Here is a 21,750-nt window from a genome sequence, read left to right as displayed (position 1 = left end):
CAATGAGGAATGAAAAATGCCCGATAGAGGGAGCTGTCGCGTTTCATTCAGTAAGTCTTCGGGCGATTTTCTGTTCAATGAGAAATTCCTGCAGGTGGCCAGAAATATATTTCTCAGAATATTTTCAGCAATAAAAGAATCGACTTGTAGTTTTTGGCATTGCAATGCTGATGAAAGTAGTTACTAGGAAGGTGGTAAGATTGCGGTATCTTTAGACCACTCCTTATTATCGCCTTACTTTTAACTTCTAATTGCCTGAAACTAGTCTTTGTAAAGTAGAGCAACACGGTCGCGAAGGTGTGGTTTCTTTAGAACATAATGTTAGCATCCATTTATTTCTAGGGCAATTACCACCCCTCAACTGACAACTAAATTATATCTCCGCGGGGTGCAGTGGAATGAACCACTCCAAACACTTTTAAGTTAACCAAACGCGGTTAACTGGTTATGTCAACATACGGATGCCATTTTTTTCCCTTTAGTATTACAACTAAACGAGACTTCTACGTTAGCCATCTTACTTTTTTCGAAAAGGTATCTGCGTTATTAATCAAGGTCAGAAAAAAACTAAATATTTCTTTTAATACTCAGATACAGTCCAAGGCAACCAGAGGAATTAGTGTCTTCATCATAACAGCGTTATGGCAGCCAATATAACAGCGCCAGAGTTAAACAATTGGCTGTACACATTGTGGTGGGCATTCAATCATGCAATGTGAATATAAAAATAACATAATTATCACGCACCTTACCCAAGGTTTAAAGTGGTCATCATCAATTTTGTGGCGGATTGTTTCTTAATTTTCTGTTTATTAATATTTGTTTTCATTCATTCGACAGCTGGCAGTGTATTGATTATCTCCTTAGTTTCTTACCGATCTACAGATTGAGAGATGGGGTTACTTGAAGAAGCATGACTCTTGAAGATTGAGATTGAGACTCTTGAAAGTCTTAGTACCGTGGCCAAATACAAGAAAAAAGGAACCTTTGGTTATAATAAGTATTTTCCATGCTGTTAAATAAATCATCAAGGGAACACTATGGCTCCTTTTGCCACTTGTCTGCATTACACAGAGAACTCCATATCTGCCTGATTCATAAGGTCTGCCTAGATGATTTCCTCTCTCTTCATGTACTGTTTTTAATTCAACTCTCCACGTGTATAAGTTATTTGGGGTTATTTTCTAAGCAATAATTTTGCTTTTTGCGGAATTAAAACATTTATTGGATCATACTTGTTTCTGTTGGAGTAGTCATTAAAAAAAGTTTGACTTCCAATCTTTACAATCATTTGCCAATTCTACCATCATGTCCTGTATTTCTCCATCAATATTGTCTACAATAATCAGAAAAAGGAGCAGATCCAACACTAATCCCCAAGGGAACTCGCCTTCTAATCCCTAATCCATTCTGAAGAGAACCCGTTAATTCTAACCCTTTGCCTCCTAATTTTTAACCTCCCAGAGGATCCAGCTGGCTCTCCGATATCGGAAGGACATTGCTTTCTTTAGATTTACAGATTCAAAGATTCTCGGTGTGTGCTTCTATAGAAAGCAACTGTCCTTCAGATATCGGATTTCGCTGACCAATATAGAATCCTCACTGTACAGCCCTCGTGGGCAGCACGATCCTCCCACACCGGGTGAAAAAGACCTGAGTTCGAGTCTTGTCGATGACGTGAGGAATATTTATGGGCCTTTTTCACAATGTGGCTGAGTTAATCGGTATCAAGCGAAGGTAGCGTGGTTTTTTCTCATGGAAACTCGGTTTTCCTTCCAGCAAACAGAAAATCGATTACAGAACACATGCAATTTACCGACATTATACAAGGAACAATATGGCCTTAATTGCTGATGCTCTTCAAACCCTACTACAACATCTTTACTGTACAATTTGGATACAAGAAATAGAATCACTGCATATGAAATTCATCCGCTATCTTTCTAGACTGAATCTTACGTTCTCTCGTTGAATTTTATATCTGAATCTGTGCTCCGACTTCAAGCTGCAATCTTTGAAAGCATGGCCAAATGTCCTGGATCATAAGCTGCTACATCATATATTATCTGGATAAACTTATCTACCAGATCTCCAATGCCATCCGAGCTTTCATGCAAAGGCTGCAGATACTAGGCAGAAGCCTACCTTCCACTCAGTAGATCGAGATTACAGATATCTAAGAACTCCTTCTTTAAAAGAATGATAGCATTTATAAACCAGCATGACTTGGATCTACCACCCTCTCCTGTAGTTTAGCTGCTAGACAGTCCCTGCACAGCTTAGAGCTGTGCTTCGAGTCATTGTCTTGTAAAGTTTTTATGGCATTCTTTCCTTAAAATTCCTTCAATTCTGACGATGGCACTCACTCCAGAAAAACGGAAGCAACACCAGATCATGATGGAACCACCACTGTTTTCGACTGTAGGCACTAAACAATGGTGTACCATTTTTTGATTCAGTTGATCGTCTCACATAAATTCTATGCTTGGATCCAAAAATTTATAATTTGAATTCATCCGTCCACAGTTTGTTTTTCTACTCTTCGATTGTCCAATGTTGATGGCTCTTAGCCCAAGCCAACCGTTTCTTTCGATTTTTCAGTTTTAATAAGGGTTTTCCAACAGCTATAGACCACGAGGATCTGCTTGTTTAAGATGAAGTTTTAGTGGATGTTTCTCTGTTCCTATTGAACTCAGCTCAGATTTCTTGTTCAGTACGTCGTCGATTGCGTTTATAAATCATTGTTATGGTCTAATCATTCGTTGTTAACGCGGTGGTCGATTTGGTTTGCCTTTCAAACTGTCAATCTCCTTGAATCCTCGAATGGTAGTTTGCACTCCTTTAAATGAAACATCTAGGTTTTTGCCAGTACTGTACTTCTCATGGAATAACCTTCTTGAAAAACAAGGAATATCCTTGATGAAAAACCCGAGTTTCTTGGATGAAAGCCATGCTACCCTCGTCTGAGACCGACTGACTCAGCCACGTTGTGTAAAAGGCCCATAAAAATACCTTACCTCATCGGCGGGACTTGAACTTAGGTTTTTTCTACCCGGTGTGGGGAGGATGGTGATCCCACCAACTGTGCTACCCATATGAGGGCAACATTGGATGCAAGCCGAACCTAAACAAGTCCGTCCCCATAGATGGATGATGATGTCAAAGAGAAATAATGAATATATTGCATCGAGAGTATCGCAGGATAAAGTCATTCGCGTTCAGGCCTTAGGTGGATGGGTCGGTTCTAAAAGTCGGAGACAGTCTACAGAGGAAGATAGTAGAGCAAATGACTCTGTCCCCTGTATGACTATCACAAGGGAAGGGAAAAACCATCCAGCCCAACCAACTGGAGTTGCGTGGAGCTGCGTTAGTGAAGAGCAGGAAGAAAGAAAACGCTAATGCGTGAAGCGGAGCATCGAAATTAATATGTTCATAATACGAACATACACCAATGAGCCAAAACGTTATGACCACCTACCTAATATGATGTTGGTCTTCCACATGCAGTCAAAACAGCAGCTCGTACCAGGCGAGCCATGGACTCTACAAACTTTCTAAATGTGTCTTGTGGTATTTGGTACTAACACGTAACCAGCAGATCCTGTAAAGTCCATGGTTGAGATGGCACAGATCGGAGTTGCTGTTCCAACACAAACCACAGATGCTTGATGGGATTGATGTCTGGGGAATTTGGAGGCCAGGGCAATACCTGGCAGTCTTCCTCGTGTTCCGCGAACCAGTCTCAAACAATCTGGGCAGTGTGGCATGGCACATTATCCTGCTGAAAGACGACACCACCAGAGGGGAAGACCGTTGCCATGAAAGTGTGTACCTAGTCAGCAATGATGTTTAGGTATGTATTCGTGTCATTGGGTGGCTCCCAGACTTTCGTGTATCTCCACCTGTTTACTCTGTGGGGAGAGAAGAAATCGCAGTTTGTCGCCCTGAATCTATAGGTGTATGTATGTTAGTGAAGCGTAGTGTGTTGTTATGTCAGGCGACTCTGCCACAAGGGAGCAGCCACCCGATGGGCAAATGCTACGTAGTGCCTGTCCCTAACATGTAAAGCCAGGCCCAGGTCCCTAGTTCTGTCAGTGCAATCATGCACTATAATCCTGCACCCACCAGAGGTAGTGCAAGACTTGTGCGTGCCAGCAATCCTGCTCCCAGGTATGGTCCGCCTGGGAGCAGGATTGCTGGAACCAGCAAAAAAAAAAAAAAAAAATAAATAAATAAATAAATAGAATAATAATAATAAATAAAAATAAATAAATAAAGGGAAAAAATAAAATTATAATAAAAAAGCAAAAATAAAATAAATATAATAAAAAAATAATAATAATAAAATAAATTAGGTGTGTGTGTGTGTTGAGTTGCCTAAGCGGAGCCCGGAGTTTCCTCCATTAGCCGCTTCATTTCTTCTTGTAATATGGCATTTCTCTCTCCTCTGGCCATTGTTCTGTTGTGTGTAGTAGCTGGAACGGCAACCTAGTAGATGGGGGGCAGAGGCATCGAGTCGCCGTCTCCACCCCCCAGCCCCGCCACGACAAGGCGTGCCGGACACTATTATCGTCACCCTCCTCCTTCCTCTACCTAGAGCACTCCTAAAGAACTTTAGGAGTGCTCTAGGTAGAAGAAGAAGGAGGGGGGATAGAAAGGGGGAAGGTCTAAGGGAAGATCGGCCCTAGTTAGAAGGAATAAGCGTTAAGCAAGTAGAAAGTTTCCCCCACTCAGGATGGTGGGGGATTAAAGGGAAAGGTGAGTTTTGATGTTGTCCTTGCTTAATTGTTGTGCATGAGTTGGCGATTGTCAGGTCCAGTTCAGGCATACTCTCTTCTAATAGCTTCTCTTCTTTTGAAGGCCTTGGTGGCAAATGTGTTAAAGGCCTTGAAGTTACTTTCTGTTGTAATCAGGTTTTCTTTATTCATTGGTGGTATGGCATCCACCAAGGAGGAGAGCTCCTGTCTGAGGTCTTGATAGTAATAACATTCATCGAGGATGTGGTTAGCTGTTTCTATTTCACCGCAATGGCAGTGCGGTGCTTGAGCCAGTCCTAGTTGGTGCAGGTTGGCATTTATGCTACCATGTCCCGTCATAAGGAATGTTGCGTGTAGGCCTGGTGCCATCCATAGCTTTTCTTTCTTGGTCAATTCACTTGCTTCCGGGATGTAGTGCCTAGCGAGATCTTCCTCTTTAGCCGTGGACCAGATTTCCTGCCATCTCTCCTTCAGTTTATTTCTTATCCTTGTTAGTTTCTCTTTCTTTTCTGCTTGTAGGTTGATGGTGATGTCATCCAAGGTGGTGGATATATTCTTTTTTAACTTGTATTTAAGATACCGATATTGTATTTCCAGATGGGCTGGCATCTTCCCAAGCAGTGCCTGTAGGGCCATAGTAGAAGTTGTCCAGCAGGCTCTGGACATGGTTAGTAGAGCTAGCCATTGCGCTTGATTCAGCTGCTTAATCAGAGCCACCTTGTTCGCTCTATAACCCCACCGTAGGAGAGAGTTGTGAGAAAAATGCAGTTGTAATAGAGCCTTAGTGTTGTGAGCTTTAAGGCCCCCTCTCGTCTGGTTATCTGTTTTATAACAAACAGGAAAGTTTTGGGTTTTTTTTTATATATTTCACATGAGAGAGGAAGCTGAGTGTCTCATCTACTATTATTCCCAAGTATCTGTTTGTTTGGGTATACTTGATCCTTTGATCCATATATTTAATTGATGGCGGTCGCTCCCTGTCAAGCTTTCCTTTGATGAGCATTGTGCTGTCTTCTTTGTCGACACCTTTAGTTTGTTGTTTTCTGTCCATGTAGCAAATTCCTTGAGAATTAAGTTTGTCCTGTTCTCAATTTCTCTCCTAGAGTTACCAGCCGTGAGAATGGTGAGATCATTTGCGTAGGCAATGAAGGTAGATGATTGAAAGGTTTTTCCCAGCCAGGAGTCGAACAACAGGTTCCAGCATAAGGGACCCAATATCGAACCCTATTGACAGCCCCTTGTGATTTTTCTCCTGATTCCATGAACTCCACTTCTCACCATAACTTCACGGTCTTTAAAGTAGTCAGACAGCAGGGAGTAGAGGAGTGCAGAGATCTCGGCCTCCCTGAACCTCGCGAGGGCGCTTTGCCACCATAGTGTGTCAAAGGCCCCCGCAAAGTCCACAAAGAGAGAGAGAGCAAGGAGGTATTAATAGCAACCAGAGACATCGGTGTTGTCTCTGGTTGCTATTAATTCAGTGATTGCATCCTCAGTGCTGCGTCCAGGGGTGAAGCCATATTGTTTCGGCGAGTAAAGGCCTTTTGATTTGTATGCTTCCATCAATCTGGTCGCGATGACGTTCTCTAGGACCTTACTCAAAACCGGAAGGAGGGCGATCGGCCGGTAGGACGTGGAATCCTGTTCTGGCTTATCTGGCCCTTTCAAAATAATTTTCAGATTGGCTAGTTTCCAAGTCCTTGGGAAGGTGCCAGAAAGGAGGCAGGAGTTAAGGGCCCCATGAATGGCTTGGGGGACAAACTGCCACACCCTCTTTAGGACCTCAACTTCAATGGCATCATGGCCTGGGCATTTCCTGCTCCTCATGTTGGCGATAGCGTGACCAATTTCCTCGTTTGTGAAGGGCGGTTCTGTCGGGGCCCTATATATGACTTATTTTTTTGCCTTACTTCCTTTTGGTATGGCGTCTCACTCTGGTCTATATCCTGATGTGTGATTGCATCCAATATTGCATTGATTGTTTTCGCCCAATTACCAGTGGGGGTGTTCCCTTGCACTTCTATTGTGGCATAGATTTCTGGAGAGGGGATCTTGCTGTTTATCATTTTATAGACCAGACGCCCATGGGTCTGAATTACCTTTGGTTTTGATCAGTTTTTCCCAGGCTGTTCTCTTCTGCAGCTGAATGTTATGATGGTAGGTTCTTCTTGCTTTCTATATCGCTTTTGTAGGTTGTGTACTTCTCGTTGGGGTCTGGTTGGTTCTCGCCGGGCTCTTTGATATTCCCTTCTAGTTAGTCTGGTTTGCTGCTTCAACTCGGTGAGAGTTGGTGTCCACCAAGGGACATGGTATTTTTTTCTTCTTCGGGGCTTCATGGATGCAATGCACACTTTTGTTATTTTTCCTTGCAGGCTCTCTATATGCTCTTCATCTGTCAGATTTTGTAGGATCAGTATGTCCTCGTCTGTCAGTTCCTCCTTTATGGTGGTTTCAAACTCATCCTATTTTGCCGATTTCGTTTGAAATCTGAATTGGTCTATGTTGTCATTCCTGGTGGATCTTGTTGCTTGTGTGACGGTGAATGTTATTGCATTATGGTCACAAGTTGTGATGGTTTGTTGGACTTCCCAGTTTTGGCCTCTTTGCCAAACATTGGGGGTTGCTAGGGAGACATCTATATATGACATGCCCTGTGGGGTGACGCATGTTGGGGGATGCCCTTGTTGAGTTAAGCACTTTCAGTCTGTGCGTTATAATAACTTCCTCCATGATGTGCCCTTTGTCGTTTGTCTGTGGTCTGTTCCATAGAGTTGAGTTTGCATTCATGTCTGCTAGTATCAGAACGCTTTTGTTTTGCAGGGTGTTCAGTGTGAGTTTCAGGTAGTCTGCAAATGGTTGGCTGGGATCTGCAGATTGCGAGCACTGGCAGTACAAGGACACTACATACATCTGGCCGAAGTCGCCCTCAAGGCAAGCACAGGCTGCATGCGTTGTACACAGTGAGGTGACCTTGGTCACATTGATGGTTGGATCCGTTATAACAATGGCAACTCAGATCATTCTTTTTGCATTTCCACCTTGCCCCACCGTGATTGGGTTTGATTGAATGATTCGGTGGATTTCTTTAACTGTTCCCTTATACGACTAGGGTTCCTGTAGTGCCGCTACTTGTATGGATTGGTCTATTAGAGTTTTGGTCAGATCATTTGTGACAGCAATGGCTCTTTGGCAGTTTAGTTGCAGGAATTTAAGGTTGCTTGAATTTCTTCTTCTTGCTATGGTTCTGTTGTATTGTGTGTTACTCATAATCTGTTTTTTGTCTTACAAATTCGACTGCTTTTATGTACTCCGGACATTTGGGATCTTTGAATGAGTGGTTATTGTTTCTTTTCTTTCGTGTACAGGTGGGGCAGTTTGGTGGCTTTGCTGTATTTGGACAATCTTGAGTGTTGTGTCCTTCCAGGGCGCAGTGCCCGCAGGTTCGGGACTTTTGGGTGCAATGTGCTGCCTGGTGCCCATATCCCAGGCAGATGAAGCAACGTGGCACAACTGTATAATCTCTCACTGTATGAGCCGTCCAGCCTATGTAGACTTTCTTCATGTTGACCAGTAATTTTCTTCTTATATCCCCAGTTACCTGGAGTATCCAATTAACGTAGGGTCGTTTGTCTTTGGGTTTGGTGGAGAATCGGAGCTTAACTTGCACTCTGACGTCTTCTTCCGTGTATGCATAGTCTTTTAGGTTTTTATTATATAGGTCTGCTATAATTTGGTCATATGTAATGTTTGGGACGTCATATATGGCGACTGTGGAGCCTAACTTTCTAGGAAGTTCAGCTTGGAGTCCTGCTTGTTGTAACTGAGTACAATTTTTGATCTTTTTCAGGTCTTCTTGGCTCGGTGCTTCTATGATTATGCCATTGGCTCTAATTTTTCTAATAATGGATATTTTTACGTCCTTTAATATTGGGGCTAGTTTGGATTTTACTTATTCTTTTATTTCTTCACTCGTGACATAGTGACCATCGGCAGCTTTAATTATGATGGCATGTTGTTTGCTGGCATTAGGTAGATTGGGTCTTGCTCTTTGCATTGTTCGTCCAATTTTGGGCGTGTATATATTGGCAATTTTGGCAAACGATGTTTGGCTTTGGTTGTGTCCGGTTCTTCTGTTTAACTTGGGCCATTGGGGGGTCATCAGTCTCCATTGGAATTTCCAGTAAGGGTTCCTTTTCTGCTTCGATTGCTTCTTGCACACTTGGCAGTTTGATTTGTGCCATAGTATTCACTCTTGCCTGAAGTTCTGTTATTCTCACTCTCCATCTTTTATTGTCCACCAGGAGTGCCGTATTGAGAGTCTCCTGCTCAACCCACAATGAGAGCACATGGTTTGTTGTATCTCTTGAGATCTGGTTTTCTGTTGTGAGCTATCTGCACAGTGCAATTTTAATGTTTTTGTTTGCACTATGGATCTTGTTTCCATCTATTGGTTCATTTATGATTATGGTTCTAGTATTATGACATCTTGTGGGCCTATAGTTTCTTTTCTGCTCTTTCTTTGTTTCAGGTCTTCTCTCTGCTGTTTGGTCGAGGGTTATTCCTCTTCAGCTTCTATTATAGGGTCATCACATCTGTTTAGTACTATCCTTGGTCACCTGTTTGGTTTGTCCAATGGAGCCTTTGCTCCTGGGTCAGTGTCCATTGCTTTCAGCTTAGGGTCAGGATGTGGGGCAGCTGAATCTCTTTCCTTCATATGAGATTGATTTTCAGCCCATGTAGTGTCCTTATCTGTGACTCCTCCAGCTCCTGTGAGGTGTTGTAGGGGAGGGGGCGTTGAATGTGGTTGTGTTTTCACACTCTTCAGTTTTTTCTTAATTACTCTTTGGAGTTTCCTGATAGTAATTTTCTTTTCTACAAGGCAGCTATTTTCTCCTTTGCTAATGTGACTTCATAGATCAGTTTTTCCATTTGGGCCCATGTTCTTTGGGCTTCATTGAAGATCCTTTCAATTATAAAGGTACCCATTTTAAGGGTTCCCAGCCAGGTGGCCCGCAATGATTGGATCACATAAATTATTGATGAGTCCAGGTATGTTGGTTCGTCTTCTTGAGTTGTACTGTATTAGGACATCTTTGCCATGCGTTTGTGGGTTCTTCTGCATAGTCCTGCATAGGGGATATTTGCTGTGCCATTATGTCTTCAAGCTTATCAAATGGATCTTGCAGTTCAGTCAAGTCTTCTTGAAAAGCATCCTGGGTATGCTTACTTTCCAGGGCCTCTGCTAGATTCATAGCTGTGGTGGAGTCTTGTTCTGCTTCCGGGTTTGGATTGCCCCTGCTTGAGTTTTCGGTGGCATCCTGTTGTTGTCTCACAGCTCTGGTGCCTTGTGAGTGGGTAGACTCTGTGAGTCCAGCTGGGGTTTTTCTCTTTCTGGGTGTGTGATGCATCATATGGTGTGGTAGTCGCAGTTCAATCAGTTGCACTGTTGTCACTACGTCACACTTTTGTCACTATATATCACACTTGTGTCACTAGTATGGAATATCAAGGCGATCAAGATTCTGTCGCCACTTTACAATCAGCGTGGGTTAATGAGGTTCAGTAACTCAAGGAATACTTTACTATTAGCATGGGTTAATACGGTTCAGAATTAACTCAAGATAACACTATTCAACTATTCAATGCAACAGAGGTAGTAGTCCGTGGAGCACTGAGGAGGGTGGTGGTGGTGGGGGGGGGGGGAATCTTGCATGCACCAATGAGGTGCATGCCAGCAGTTTTAGCCTCAGGAAGAAATCCTGAGGGTCCCCCCCCTTTTTTTTTTAGTGTGGGGCTAGTGTAGTTTTGACAAGGGTCAAACGCTAGTCGCAAGATAGCTAGAGAGGGAAGGGAGACTGAAGACTGGGGGGGTGAAAGACAGAAATATGGGGTCAATAGTGAAGATAACCCCAAAAGTCGGTGGGGCAGGCCATGCCTCACCAAGTGAAGATAGGGGATGGCAGGGGGGAGGGTACAGAGTAACCATCCCCCTGCCAAGGGAAGGGATGGAAAGTGAACCGAGTGAGAGTACCCGGTTCAGAACGCCTAATGACGTTTCGGCAGCAAACTGCACAATGTCTTTGTCGGGTCTTTGTATGCCATTCCTGGGACATGTCGTCCCGTCCGTGTGAGTGGTCAAGTCCAGATAATGACTCCAGTTTAAGCCAGTGGTCAGATCCAGGTTAAGTTAATGATTAGTTGTTCTTCAGATTATAGCTGTTAGGTTTTTGTTTGGTTGACACCTCTAAGGATCGTTATTCTGGATGACGAGTGATTGGTTTGTAGGAAAATTCCTGCTAAGGTTGTGGGTATGTTCTTCAGGACGAGCAATAACCCAGAGCAGCTGAAGTAGAAACAGATGGGGTCATGATATCCAGAATAGAAGACGAGTGGAAGAAGGTCCTAACTGGATCCTAGGGAATGGACCCACCAAAGATCCACGCCATTCCAAAGCAGACAGCAAATAGAATTCTGTGGCAAGTCAGAGGCCACCACAATCGACAAATAATAACACGTTACCTCGACAACCGCCATACAGCCGTATATTGTGCTTCCATAGCATCCACTAAGATCAACGGAGGAGAAACGAAAGACCAGAAGAAACAAGTAACTGCCCACTTGGCATCTTCAAGAAAGACAAGGTCCACAGCATACACGAGACAAAAAATCATCAGAAAATAGGAGAATACTTAGACACCCTAAAGCAGAATACTTAGACACACTAAAGCAGGATTCGCAAATCAATAAAATATTAACTTATCAAATTATTAAATCATAGGCCTACTTTTTGTCCCAATGACAGCATCGATCCGTTATGTAATAGTTTCCATCAGTTTTTAAAGCAGGAGATTAGTGTCCATTCTGCAGCAGCAGGATTTTGTATCCATTCCCTGTGTCTCTTATAGGTGTCAATTCTGATATAGAAGAGGGACATATTGGCCGTCCCCGGTGGACCCTGCTCATTCTGCTTGTTTGTAATATATATGTACACACTTTTAACCTGTTTTAGCTTTGCATACATCTCATTTTGTGTCACTCACTACATTGGGAAGGGTGTCCAAATACTTTTGGTAGGATAGTGTATACAAATTTAAAAAAGATAAGTTATTGTTTATTGAATATTTCACAAAAATGAAAATGGTTGGATGAAAAATACGCTGAAATGCTTTGGACTCTTTTATATCCCTGAAATGCATTACTTTTCCCGCTTAAAACATTTCCCGTGCTAAACAACTGTTTTATGTCAATTCAGTGCATGGCTACTCAAATCTTTGGTTTTCTGTCTCTCAAGCTAGTTGTTCCACATCGAGACCATTAATGTTTGTGCTGAAGAGAAAAGTACTGTAAACTGGTACCAAACAGTTTGTTATGTGCACCAACAGCTCAAACTGTGCAATTGAAAATGCCAGATAGAATTAAACATTACTTATTTCACTAAATCCTCGCTATTTTAACTGACAGTTGAATTTTTGAATTATTTTGTTTCACATTATTAATTTTGTTGCTTTGGTTAACTGAGTCTTAACTGAGCAGTAAAGAATTTTATGGCAGCTGATATTACAGTGCTCAATTAACAATAGGCCATGACGATAATCAGTTATGTTTGCAGTGGACTCTCAGCTGCCATCGGATGTAGGGGAAACTGTGTTGTATAAACTCTTCTGGTATGAGGAAAGCTTAAAACACTAGGTGGTTGTTCAAACATTATCAGGGTTTCGAATGCATTTTGTAAACGTCACGTGGGTCACTGGGATTGATGGACACTGTCCACGCGCGTGTCAATATAGGTTAGTAGAACATAAGCTTAGAGCAAATTGTTTGTGTCATATAGTGGAATCCAGCCAAACAGGTTGACCTGACCCGTTTATCTCTCTCTTCCGCAGGTGATCGGTGGCAGTAGCTTGAGCTCCCAGCTCCGACAACACTTGTACAAGCTGTTCTCCCTACCGTTCGGCATGTTCCGTGGAGAGTCCTGTTGTAGCAACTGTCCCGAGGTAAGTAAGTACCCTTTGAAGTGAGTTATCACTGTCCAACAGTACGCGAAAACACCACACAGTCTCGTGAGGGTGACGTCATAGTTTTATTCAGAAATGGGTGAAATATATGCTGAAATTCTGCGAAAAACGTTTCGAGTTAAATGTAAACTTTATGTTTATGTTTATACTTTTAGTGTCAGCAGTTGCAGGGAAGGGGAAATTATTTATGGTTACAATTATATCCATATACTGTCTTTGGCTTGAAAGTTACAAGCTCAAAATTGGCAAATGTTGCACGCGCAGTTGAAATTTACGAGCTCAAAACTGGCAAATGTTGCACGCGCAGTTGAAAGTTACAAGCTCTAAATTAGTAAATAATGCTGCACGTGCAGTTGAAAGTTACAAGCTCAAAATTGGCAAATTATGTTGCACGCGCAGAGTGAAATTTACAGTTCGATTTAACAACAATGATTGCATGCTTCAATGAAACAACCACGTTGCCCGCGCAGACGAAATGTACACAGCTTGGTGAAGCTGTACAGTCGATGACAAGAAATTTTTCAGCTATTTAAAATGTGGCAAACACATGTTCAAAAACATATCCATTATATTCTTTAAAATCCGGAGTCCTCGGGGATTGAGAGGGGGCCGGATTTTCAAATTTTTCTGATTTCAGAGAGGTATACCTACTAGTTGAACTGTTTTAATAAATATTAATCACAAACAGCTAAACTTAAAGCCGCTATTAGTAAACATTTATAATAATAACTTATCTTGTCTGTCCTTTCATTTGTTTTTGAGGGCAACAGGATTTAAACTGCATGGATAATGCAATGGTCTTAATTCTTGCAGTGTAAAAAAAAAGTTGCCCTGGTATTGCACCACATTCCATTTTAAAAAATTATAATTTTCAAAATTCATTTTGTGTACAGGCGAAATATGGAACAAATCTTTACAGCTGTTTTGCCAGGCTGTCCTTAGATGCTTCAATAGAACAACCATGTTGCACGCCCAGACTAAAAAAAAAACACCCTTTTTTTTCTAATAATCAGATACTCTACTCATAATAATTTCAGTCATGGACTCCATAAACTTTCCTTAATTAATTCTGCCATGCAGAAATGTGTCATTTGATCTCATTTTGACATTAAATATTCAGTTGGAATGTCAGATGTGTTCCTATTGGCCAATTTTTGCTTGTGATGTTATGTAGCGTCTCAGTTTTCATCTGGACTTTTTACCAGCGTATGTAGTAAACATATATTTAACAGTAGGAAAATCTAAATGCTTTGTAGGTCATGAGGGCGGGCGTTTCCACCGAAAAAAAAGGGGAGATAACACCACTCCTCCAAATCATGCCTGTACTCCAATTTCCTTCTTAAATTTCACTAAAGATGGAAAATGCTTTTAATATAGATCAAAATCTTCGCGCATGGTTTAAATACTGTCCTGCTGTATGTTGTGGAAGACATCAAAATAAAACTCTTAGTTGTCTAGAATGAACGGGGGGAGGGGTAAAGTACACGTGCTTTGAGTGACTGGGGTTCAAGCCCATGATTGCTAAATACGGTGCTGTTTTTTGTTTTCTAACTATCTTGCGAACTCCTCTAACCTTGTGGTCCCCTCAAAGTTTAAAGAGATTTTTTTTCCACTACATTCTAAGTTCTAATCACAGGCTGGGTTTTTCAGCTAGAGGCAGGAAGTAATTTGGCTTCTGCACATCGTTTTGACTACAGCGTTCAGCATCTTGCCAAATATATACACTGACGCTCATCAGACTGTCAATGTACATATTTGTTCACGTTAAGCGATTAATACTGCTTGACGTTAACTTGGTTTTCAGAATACTCACTGTGCGTCTAAAATGACAAATAATTCCTGTTTACGAGTTTTTTTAGCGTGAAATGTTTTGTAGTGTTTTGTGACTAACAAGACTTCTCAGCAAGAGCATGCAGGTATGTCGAATGTGCAGAATTAAACCGGTTGCATGAGCAAGCAGAAATCAAATAAACAAACAGACCAAATCAAATAAATAAACAAATAAGAAAAATCTGCTGGAATTCCACACATGACTGATACCACCGCGCGTCTTCAAACGGAACTGTATCCGGTTGTACACGTGTCGTGACGTCTTGCAGAAGATAAGAAGCAAGGTCGAGCGCATAGATGGCGGAATCGAAGGTTGGTTGTGTTGTGTTCACTTGATTTGTCTGATTGCTTCGACGTACTGTTACAGTTGACAAGCCACAGGGATGTGTTCGTGTGTTGAACAGTGTAGGGTATGTGTTCACTTTGTTTTTCCTCCCGCCATTTATAACCACAAGTGCATCTGCTAGTTTTGGCAAACGCAACATCACAATTTGAAATGTACTCATGACGTGTGTTTTAGGGGCATTTTTAAGAGTAGAGTATTTAAAAATTGCATGCTCTTATAGTATATGTTTTTGAGCACGTGTTTGCTACATTTTAAATAGCTGAAAAATCTTGTCGTTTGCTGTACAGCTGTTGTTATATCAACCCGAGAACAATGCGTTCTGTTCATATGCCACATAGGTCTACTGACGCATGTCAGTAGACCTGTGTGGCACATGACACCTACATTTCGTCTGCGCAAGCAAAGTGGTTTCATTAAATCATCTAAATTTCGTTTTATGTACGTTATTGTTGTTAAATCGAATTGTAAGTTTGCCAAAGTACACCTTGTAACTTTCAGTCAGCGCGTGCAACATTTATTTTGCCAAATTTCAACTTGTAACTTTCAGTCAGCGCGTGCAACGTTATTTTGCCAAACTTGTAACTTTCAGTCAGCGCGTGCAACGTTATTTTGCCAAACTTGTAACTTTCAGTCAGCGCGTGCAACATTTATTTTGCCAAACTTGTAACTTTCAGTCAGCGCGTGCAACATTTATTTTGCCAAACTTGTAACTTTCAGTCAGCGCGTGCAACATTTATTTTGCCAAACTTGTAACTTTCAGTCAGCGCGTGCAACATTTATTTTGCCAAACTTGTAACTTTCAGTCAGCGCGTGCAACATTTATTTTGCCAAACTTGTAACTTTCAGTCAGCGCGTGCAACATTTATTTTGCCAAACTTGTAACTTTCAGTCAGCGCGTGCAACATTATTTTGCCAAATTGGAATATGTAGCTTTCACTCTTTGCGTTCAGTTGCATTGCCAAATTTATTTCTAATTGTGGCATTATTAAAATTGTGAGGTTAGGGTACCATTTACCACTGAGTCTAATTAATTTTAATGTTAGTTAGGTTACATAGAAAGCAGAGTGGCAGGTACACGCAAACCCAATCGTACTTTTATGTATGCGAGAAAGTGGGGCAAACAGATCCTGTTACTGAGTTTAAAAAAATAATTATTCTATTTTTACTTCGGCCCCAATGGGCCAGAAGAGTTTATAAGACAGACTAAAAGATATATTTTTCTTTATTGTGTGATTGTTTATGATAAATAATGTAATTTTGGGAACGCCTGAAAATTTCTTTCCATATTATATTGTATTATGTTAATTTATAAATAAATATTTTTTTATTTCTGAGATAATATATGCACCTGCAATATACACTTCAGGGCCGGCATAGCCAGGGACACATTGAGTAATTTGTTCATAAACCTTCAGATATCTGATATGATTGAAGTGTAATCAATTATATTAGCCTCTTGAATGACTTAACATTTTGTTTATCAAGAATTTTGTGTATGAGTGGCTGACATCTTACTGTTATCTGTGTCACTTGATTATCGAATACGTCAACGTAGAAAGTATTTATTATCTAAGACCATTAAACCTCATTTTATTCCCTAACTTTTCCGGGAAATATGTAGTTTTGAAGCAACTAAAAATGTCTGTTTGTGTGAAATAGGTTCAAAGTTTGTTGTAGCTTGCGAGGGCAAAAAAATACATTCCTCCGCATTATCAGGAAATTATGCCTTGCTAAAATCTTCTGCTATCTGTCAATGGATTTTGGTCTTTTGGTTGTTGTGTGCGTTGATTCACGTGATCAGATTTTTGTGAAAGAGAAATGCAGCAATCAGCACAACTGTAAAACAGTTTAAGTGTTGTAAATACAGCTAGTTGGATAAAAAAAAAGTTAGCAAGTCGAGATTTGTAGTGTTTTTTTAAATCATTGTGTTTTTCTCCACATGAAACATTAATTTGCCACTAGGTAGCGGTAAAAGAGGCAGAAAGTGTTGTAAAACTGTTTATCGATTAGAGATATAAAATCAGCGTTAAAAAAAAAAAGACGCTAAGCAAAGAAGCTTTTGCTGGAGGCCATCCAGCTTGGAGTCATGTTTTCCAGTAGACCCGAACAACGCAGCATCCGCAGGTGTCAGTCGTATTCCCGGTAATCAACGAAGTCTGTGCCAACTTTTCCTAAAACTGTAAAGGAGTGGACATGGGGATCGGGTAGGATTAATTTGCGTCACGAGCATCACAAAGATTGCGAAGGCGATCATTTCTAGAAATGAATAATTTTACAAAATGGCGATTAGTCAGGGAATTACCAACTATTGACATTAGGGGCTGCCATGGCTCGATAGGCAGGCCTACACATCGTTTGCTTTTTGGAAAGAGTAAGAGGCCTGACGTAGTCGAGTGGTTAGGAGCGAAATTCAGTAGCACACGCTTTTTGAGTGGACGTGATTCAAGCCCGTGACTGCTAAAAACGATTAACGATTGTATTTATGATTTATTATTAACTCCTCTGATCTAGTGGTCGTGCTGGAGTAAAAACAAGAATAAAACAGCTGTACAGAGTACAATGCGCGTATATCTCAGTGCAGCAAATTCCAGTGTTGCACGGGCATGCTCGTGCAGACGACTGAAATCTGCACGTCTTTGCGTAGAAATGATTCCAGAAGCAGAGTTTGAAATCAGCAATCCACACACGAATGAATGTGCCGGCCCTGTTTGTTGATATGGTGTTATCGCTAATGACATATCGATTGTCGATGTGCTAAAGACGCGTGGCAATCTGTCTAATCCCATGACATTACTGATGCTTAGCAATTCACTGAATCTCTGGCCTTCCTACTTCATACAATCCCACCTTAATCCAGGGGTGCTTACCTTTATACCTCATCAACGTCCTTCTCTGTATGTATTATCGTAATTAGGCCTTTTGAGAATTCTGGGATTAACATTACTCAGCCTTCTTCCTTTCTAAATCGATGAGAAGACGCATTACGTATTGTATCACACCAATATTAAGGGCCGGTTCGGGTTCCTGCATTTCGATCAGACTTCGGAAATACTCTCGAAAACAATTTTTTTTCCCTTATCTTTGAAACTGGTGAGGTAATGGCATGTATGTAACTCGGCAACCGCATTCGCCAAGTCCCTACCAGGGCTTTTAGGATTTTAATTAACGCAATTTCATACAGCTGGGGTCAACCCGTGTGCTATCGTGCTTTGCAATCAGTTCGTTCCTGTGCCGCTATCCCTGGCTAAACGCAAACGCGTAATTAAGAGTAAAATGACAAATGAGGTGCCACCAATGACTTCTGAAAAATGCGCATTACTTAAGAATTAAAGTCACTTTTAAAAGGATCTGCCAGTCAAACAACATCGGTAAGCAGTAATCTTGCGGTCATGTTTATTTGGAATTTCTCATCGATCGCGTTGTCGCAATCCCACCGGGCTTTTTGGGCTTTTGTCGGAGGCCCTAACTTGCAGCTGTCGACTGTAGATTTCATCGACACGTGCGTCAATTTTCCGCGTTCTGGCATATTGTACAATTCATTTGAACGCTGCACGTGTACCCCATGCAAATTACAGACGAGAAAATGAATTTATCTTCAACAATGATTCTCGTGAGGATATCGGCACGCACTGCATGCTTGAAAGGTCACATGCGGGATGATTAGAGTTGCGTTATAATTGGTTCGTTTGGCAGTTACCCTTAAAAAGCGACTCTTCGTTAAAGTGATCGGTAATAAGGATTGTGCTAACTTGTTTAGTGATGAAGATTTATCTGCTGCTCTTTGTGGCCCTCATCAGCCATCTACGCTACTCTGCCCTGTGTCGACTGGGTTGATGTGTCTGTAAGCCACAACTATATTCTAATTGTTAAACTTAATAATCAAAATACATAGCAAAATTTTTCAAAGACTGGTTCAATTGGAGAGGGGAACGATCAATTACGAGAATTTTTGCCCTTGTTTTTTAAGGCCCACTTCTGCTAGGGTAAAATGGGTAAGAAATGCGAGGTGTGGCAATAAAGTTCCCGGACTGTTGCGATAAAATGAACACAAAGTTCAAGAACCTCAAAAATGGTTTTATTTTTATTCAAAATAATCACCACCTGATTGAATGCATTTATTACACCATTCTAAACATTTCTGAAAAGAGTCAGAGAAAGAGTCCAAAGAGAATGATGGTCAGTTGGGCGGTTACCTTTTTGATTGTTCTCAACATCCTGAATCTCTTTACTTTGAAGGCAGTTTTCACTTTGGGAATAGGGTGGATGGTTGATCTGTACATTGCCATGCTTCATCAGAAACGTCTTTTCAACAAGTGACAAATGGGCAGGGACCCGGAAATGCACTTCAATAGTCTTTGAAGCACCTGTACGTAGAACGCAGCATTGAATCTCTTCCCTTCAGGTAAAAATTACTTCTGAATCACACCCTCTTTGTCGAACATGATCAGCACCATCTTGATCCTGGACTTCCCTAAACGAAACTTTTTGGGCCTTGATGATGATTTGAAGTCTACTGCATGCACTAACGCTTCGTCTCTGGGTCGTATTGAAATTTTTTTTTTTTTTGGTAGTTGTTGGCGCATCGGCTTCTGTGGCCATAGTGCACCTCCCAAGTTTTTTGCAGTACATTGATCCAAGCCCGAGGCGGGATTCGAACCCGCGACCGTTGGGTTGCCAGGCAGGCACTTTACCCACCTGGCTAGCCCGGTCGGCCGTATTGAAATACTCAACGCTCATCTCCAGTGACAGTCGAGGAATTTAGGACTGTCTTGACAAGTGTAAAGTTTTCGCATGATGACACTCTTCATTGCTTCAAATTCTGTATGAATCTTCAACCAGAATTTGTCGAATCGTCTTCTTATTCATATCCAACTGATCAGTCATCATTTTGAGAGTCAAACGGCAATCTCTTGCCCCAACTTCCCGAACTTTTGTAACCTCTGTCCTCATTTCGAAAGGATGACGGACGCCCACTTCTTGGGTCATTGCAATCATCCTCACATCCGTCTTTGAACCTCTTATACCATTATAACACACTGGTACGATTTAACGTTTCCTCACTATAAACAGTTCTTAACATTTCATACGTTTCTGTTGCAGATTTTCTCAGTTTAAAGCCAAATTTGATAATCGTTCGTTGCTCTATTGCAAAACCTAAGCTACTAAATACTCCTGACGAAAGTACTTGTTATTTGCAATCTGTCAGCCTACTGGACAATCTCTATACCATCATCTGTTGAAGGAAGTTTGAACTACAACATACCACTTCCTTTTATTTTGACTCATTGAACATGACTTCAGTAACACCAGCCCGTCCGGGAACTTTATTGCCACACCTCGTTTATATGAGAATTCACCGTCTTGTGATTAGTTCGTTTAAATTCAGAGAAAAAGAGGAATTTAGCCCACTTCTGTTAATGTAAAATGGGTAAGACGTTGTAATTTTCAAGCTGTGTCAGCAGTGGGTTATTCTTATAACCCATTGGGCATCTGTCAGTGGCCTTACAACCAACACCACTCCATCTTACCTGCATCCAGAACTGCAATAAATTTTAACATTTATTCTTTCTTTCACAAATCCTCTGCAAAGTTTGAAAAGCATAAATGGTATCAAGGGCGGATCCAGCTATGAGCACAAAGGGTGCGTGCCCCCTCCATTTGAATCTATCCTTGGTACAGTACATGCCAAGGAAACAATAGAGTGGAGTGTGTGTGTGTTCTGATATTTTCTTCACGTCTGAGAGCATAATAATTGAACCTGAAATATTTTAAGGAAAAAAAGTATACACAAAACATGTTTGTCATCCTGTGATCAATGCCATGTTCTCCCCATTCCTTGATCCTCTTTGGATGGATCACAGTGGACATAGTGTGTATCAATCAGTGGTGCCCCATAAAACTGCGTAAACGTGTCACTGTGAAGAGTAGTAAATACTGGAACGTTCCCTCACCAGCAAAGGGAATTCCAGCATCCATCCATGGCACAAGGGGCTAGACCAGGTCAGTGGTACACCTATTAGGGTCTACCCCTCCTGCCAAGGAAGGACGAGACGAGTAAGGATAGAGGGAAGGGGGATAAAAAAAAGTTGATAAATAGTGGGAACCACGCGAAGAGGGTCCCTCAGACGAGCAGGAGTTCAGAAACCGCTAGTGGAAGAACATCTTTGAGAAGGGTGATTAAGGACAGCAAGAATGCAAGTTGATGACAGAGAGAGGAGTGAGTGTCGAGAGATTGAGAGAGAAGGCACTCCATTCCAAAAGGATAGCGCAGGTACAGAGACATCCCACACCAACATAGTGGTCTGCGATGAAATCCTACCCCAAAGGGTTTGCAATGATCTCGAGGTTTCATGCCTGATTGTGGAAAAGACTGTGTTTAGGGATGGCCACAATCGGGCATGAAACCTCGAGATCCATCCCTCGTGCAGGAGGGATGGATCAGTGTTCAGTGTGTTAAGGGTCAAACGGTATCAGGGGTTTCTCCCATCACTGCGAGTTTACATTGTCGTGTGATACAGTACACTGTAAATGCCAGAGATTTAAAAGTGTACGGATATTGTACGGTGTAGTGTTGTGTACCGTTGTTCATCTGGTCATTTAGCTGCTTAGCCCTTAATGGGACCCAACGGCCCACACCTTGCCCTGTGGAGGCAAATCAGGTACACCAGCACATAATTTGATTTCTATAGAAAGAGCCTAAAAAAAAAAAAAAAAAAAGACTCTGTAATGGTTATATGCAGAAAGGTGTACATATGCCGAAACTTAAACAGAATTTAAGTTTCGGCATATGCTGTGTGAAGTAGAC

The 21,750-nt window shown here is 41.5% G+C and overlaps 1 protein-coding gene across 2 annotated transcripts in view; it reads left to right on the top strand.

The window, feature by feature from the left end:
• Positions 1 to 21,750, top strand: part of LOC150083870 (glucose transporter type 1-like) — a 433,074-nt gene that overhangs the window by 214,331 nt on the left and 196,993 nt on the right. Inside the window, exon 3 of one of the 2 annotated variants that reach the window (XM_090374917.1) lies at positions 12,638 to 12,752. Coding sequence is in view for 1 of the 2 variants with exons in the window: in XM_090374916.1 (XP_090231042.1) it covers positions 12,638 to 12,748 (111 nt within the window). In the remaining variant the exon portion in view is untranslated. The remainder of the gene's footprint in view (positions 1 to 12,637; positions 12,753 to 21,750) is intronic. The other variant, XM_090374916.1, reaches the window with a different exon arrangement.

Source organism: Mastigoproctus giganteus, chromosome 6, assembly GCF_048544385.1.
Source record: "Mastigoproctus giganteus isolate SK-2022 chromosome 6, ASM4854438v1, whole genome shotgun sequence".
Lineage (NCBI taxonomy): Eukaryota > Metazoa > Arthropoda > Arachnida > Uropygi > Thelyphonidae > Mastigoproctus > Mastigoproctus giganteus.
This window is presented reverse-complemented; position numbering and strand designations above follow the sequence as displayed.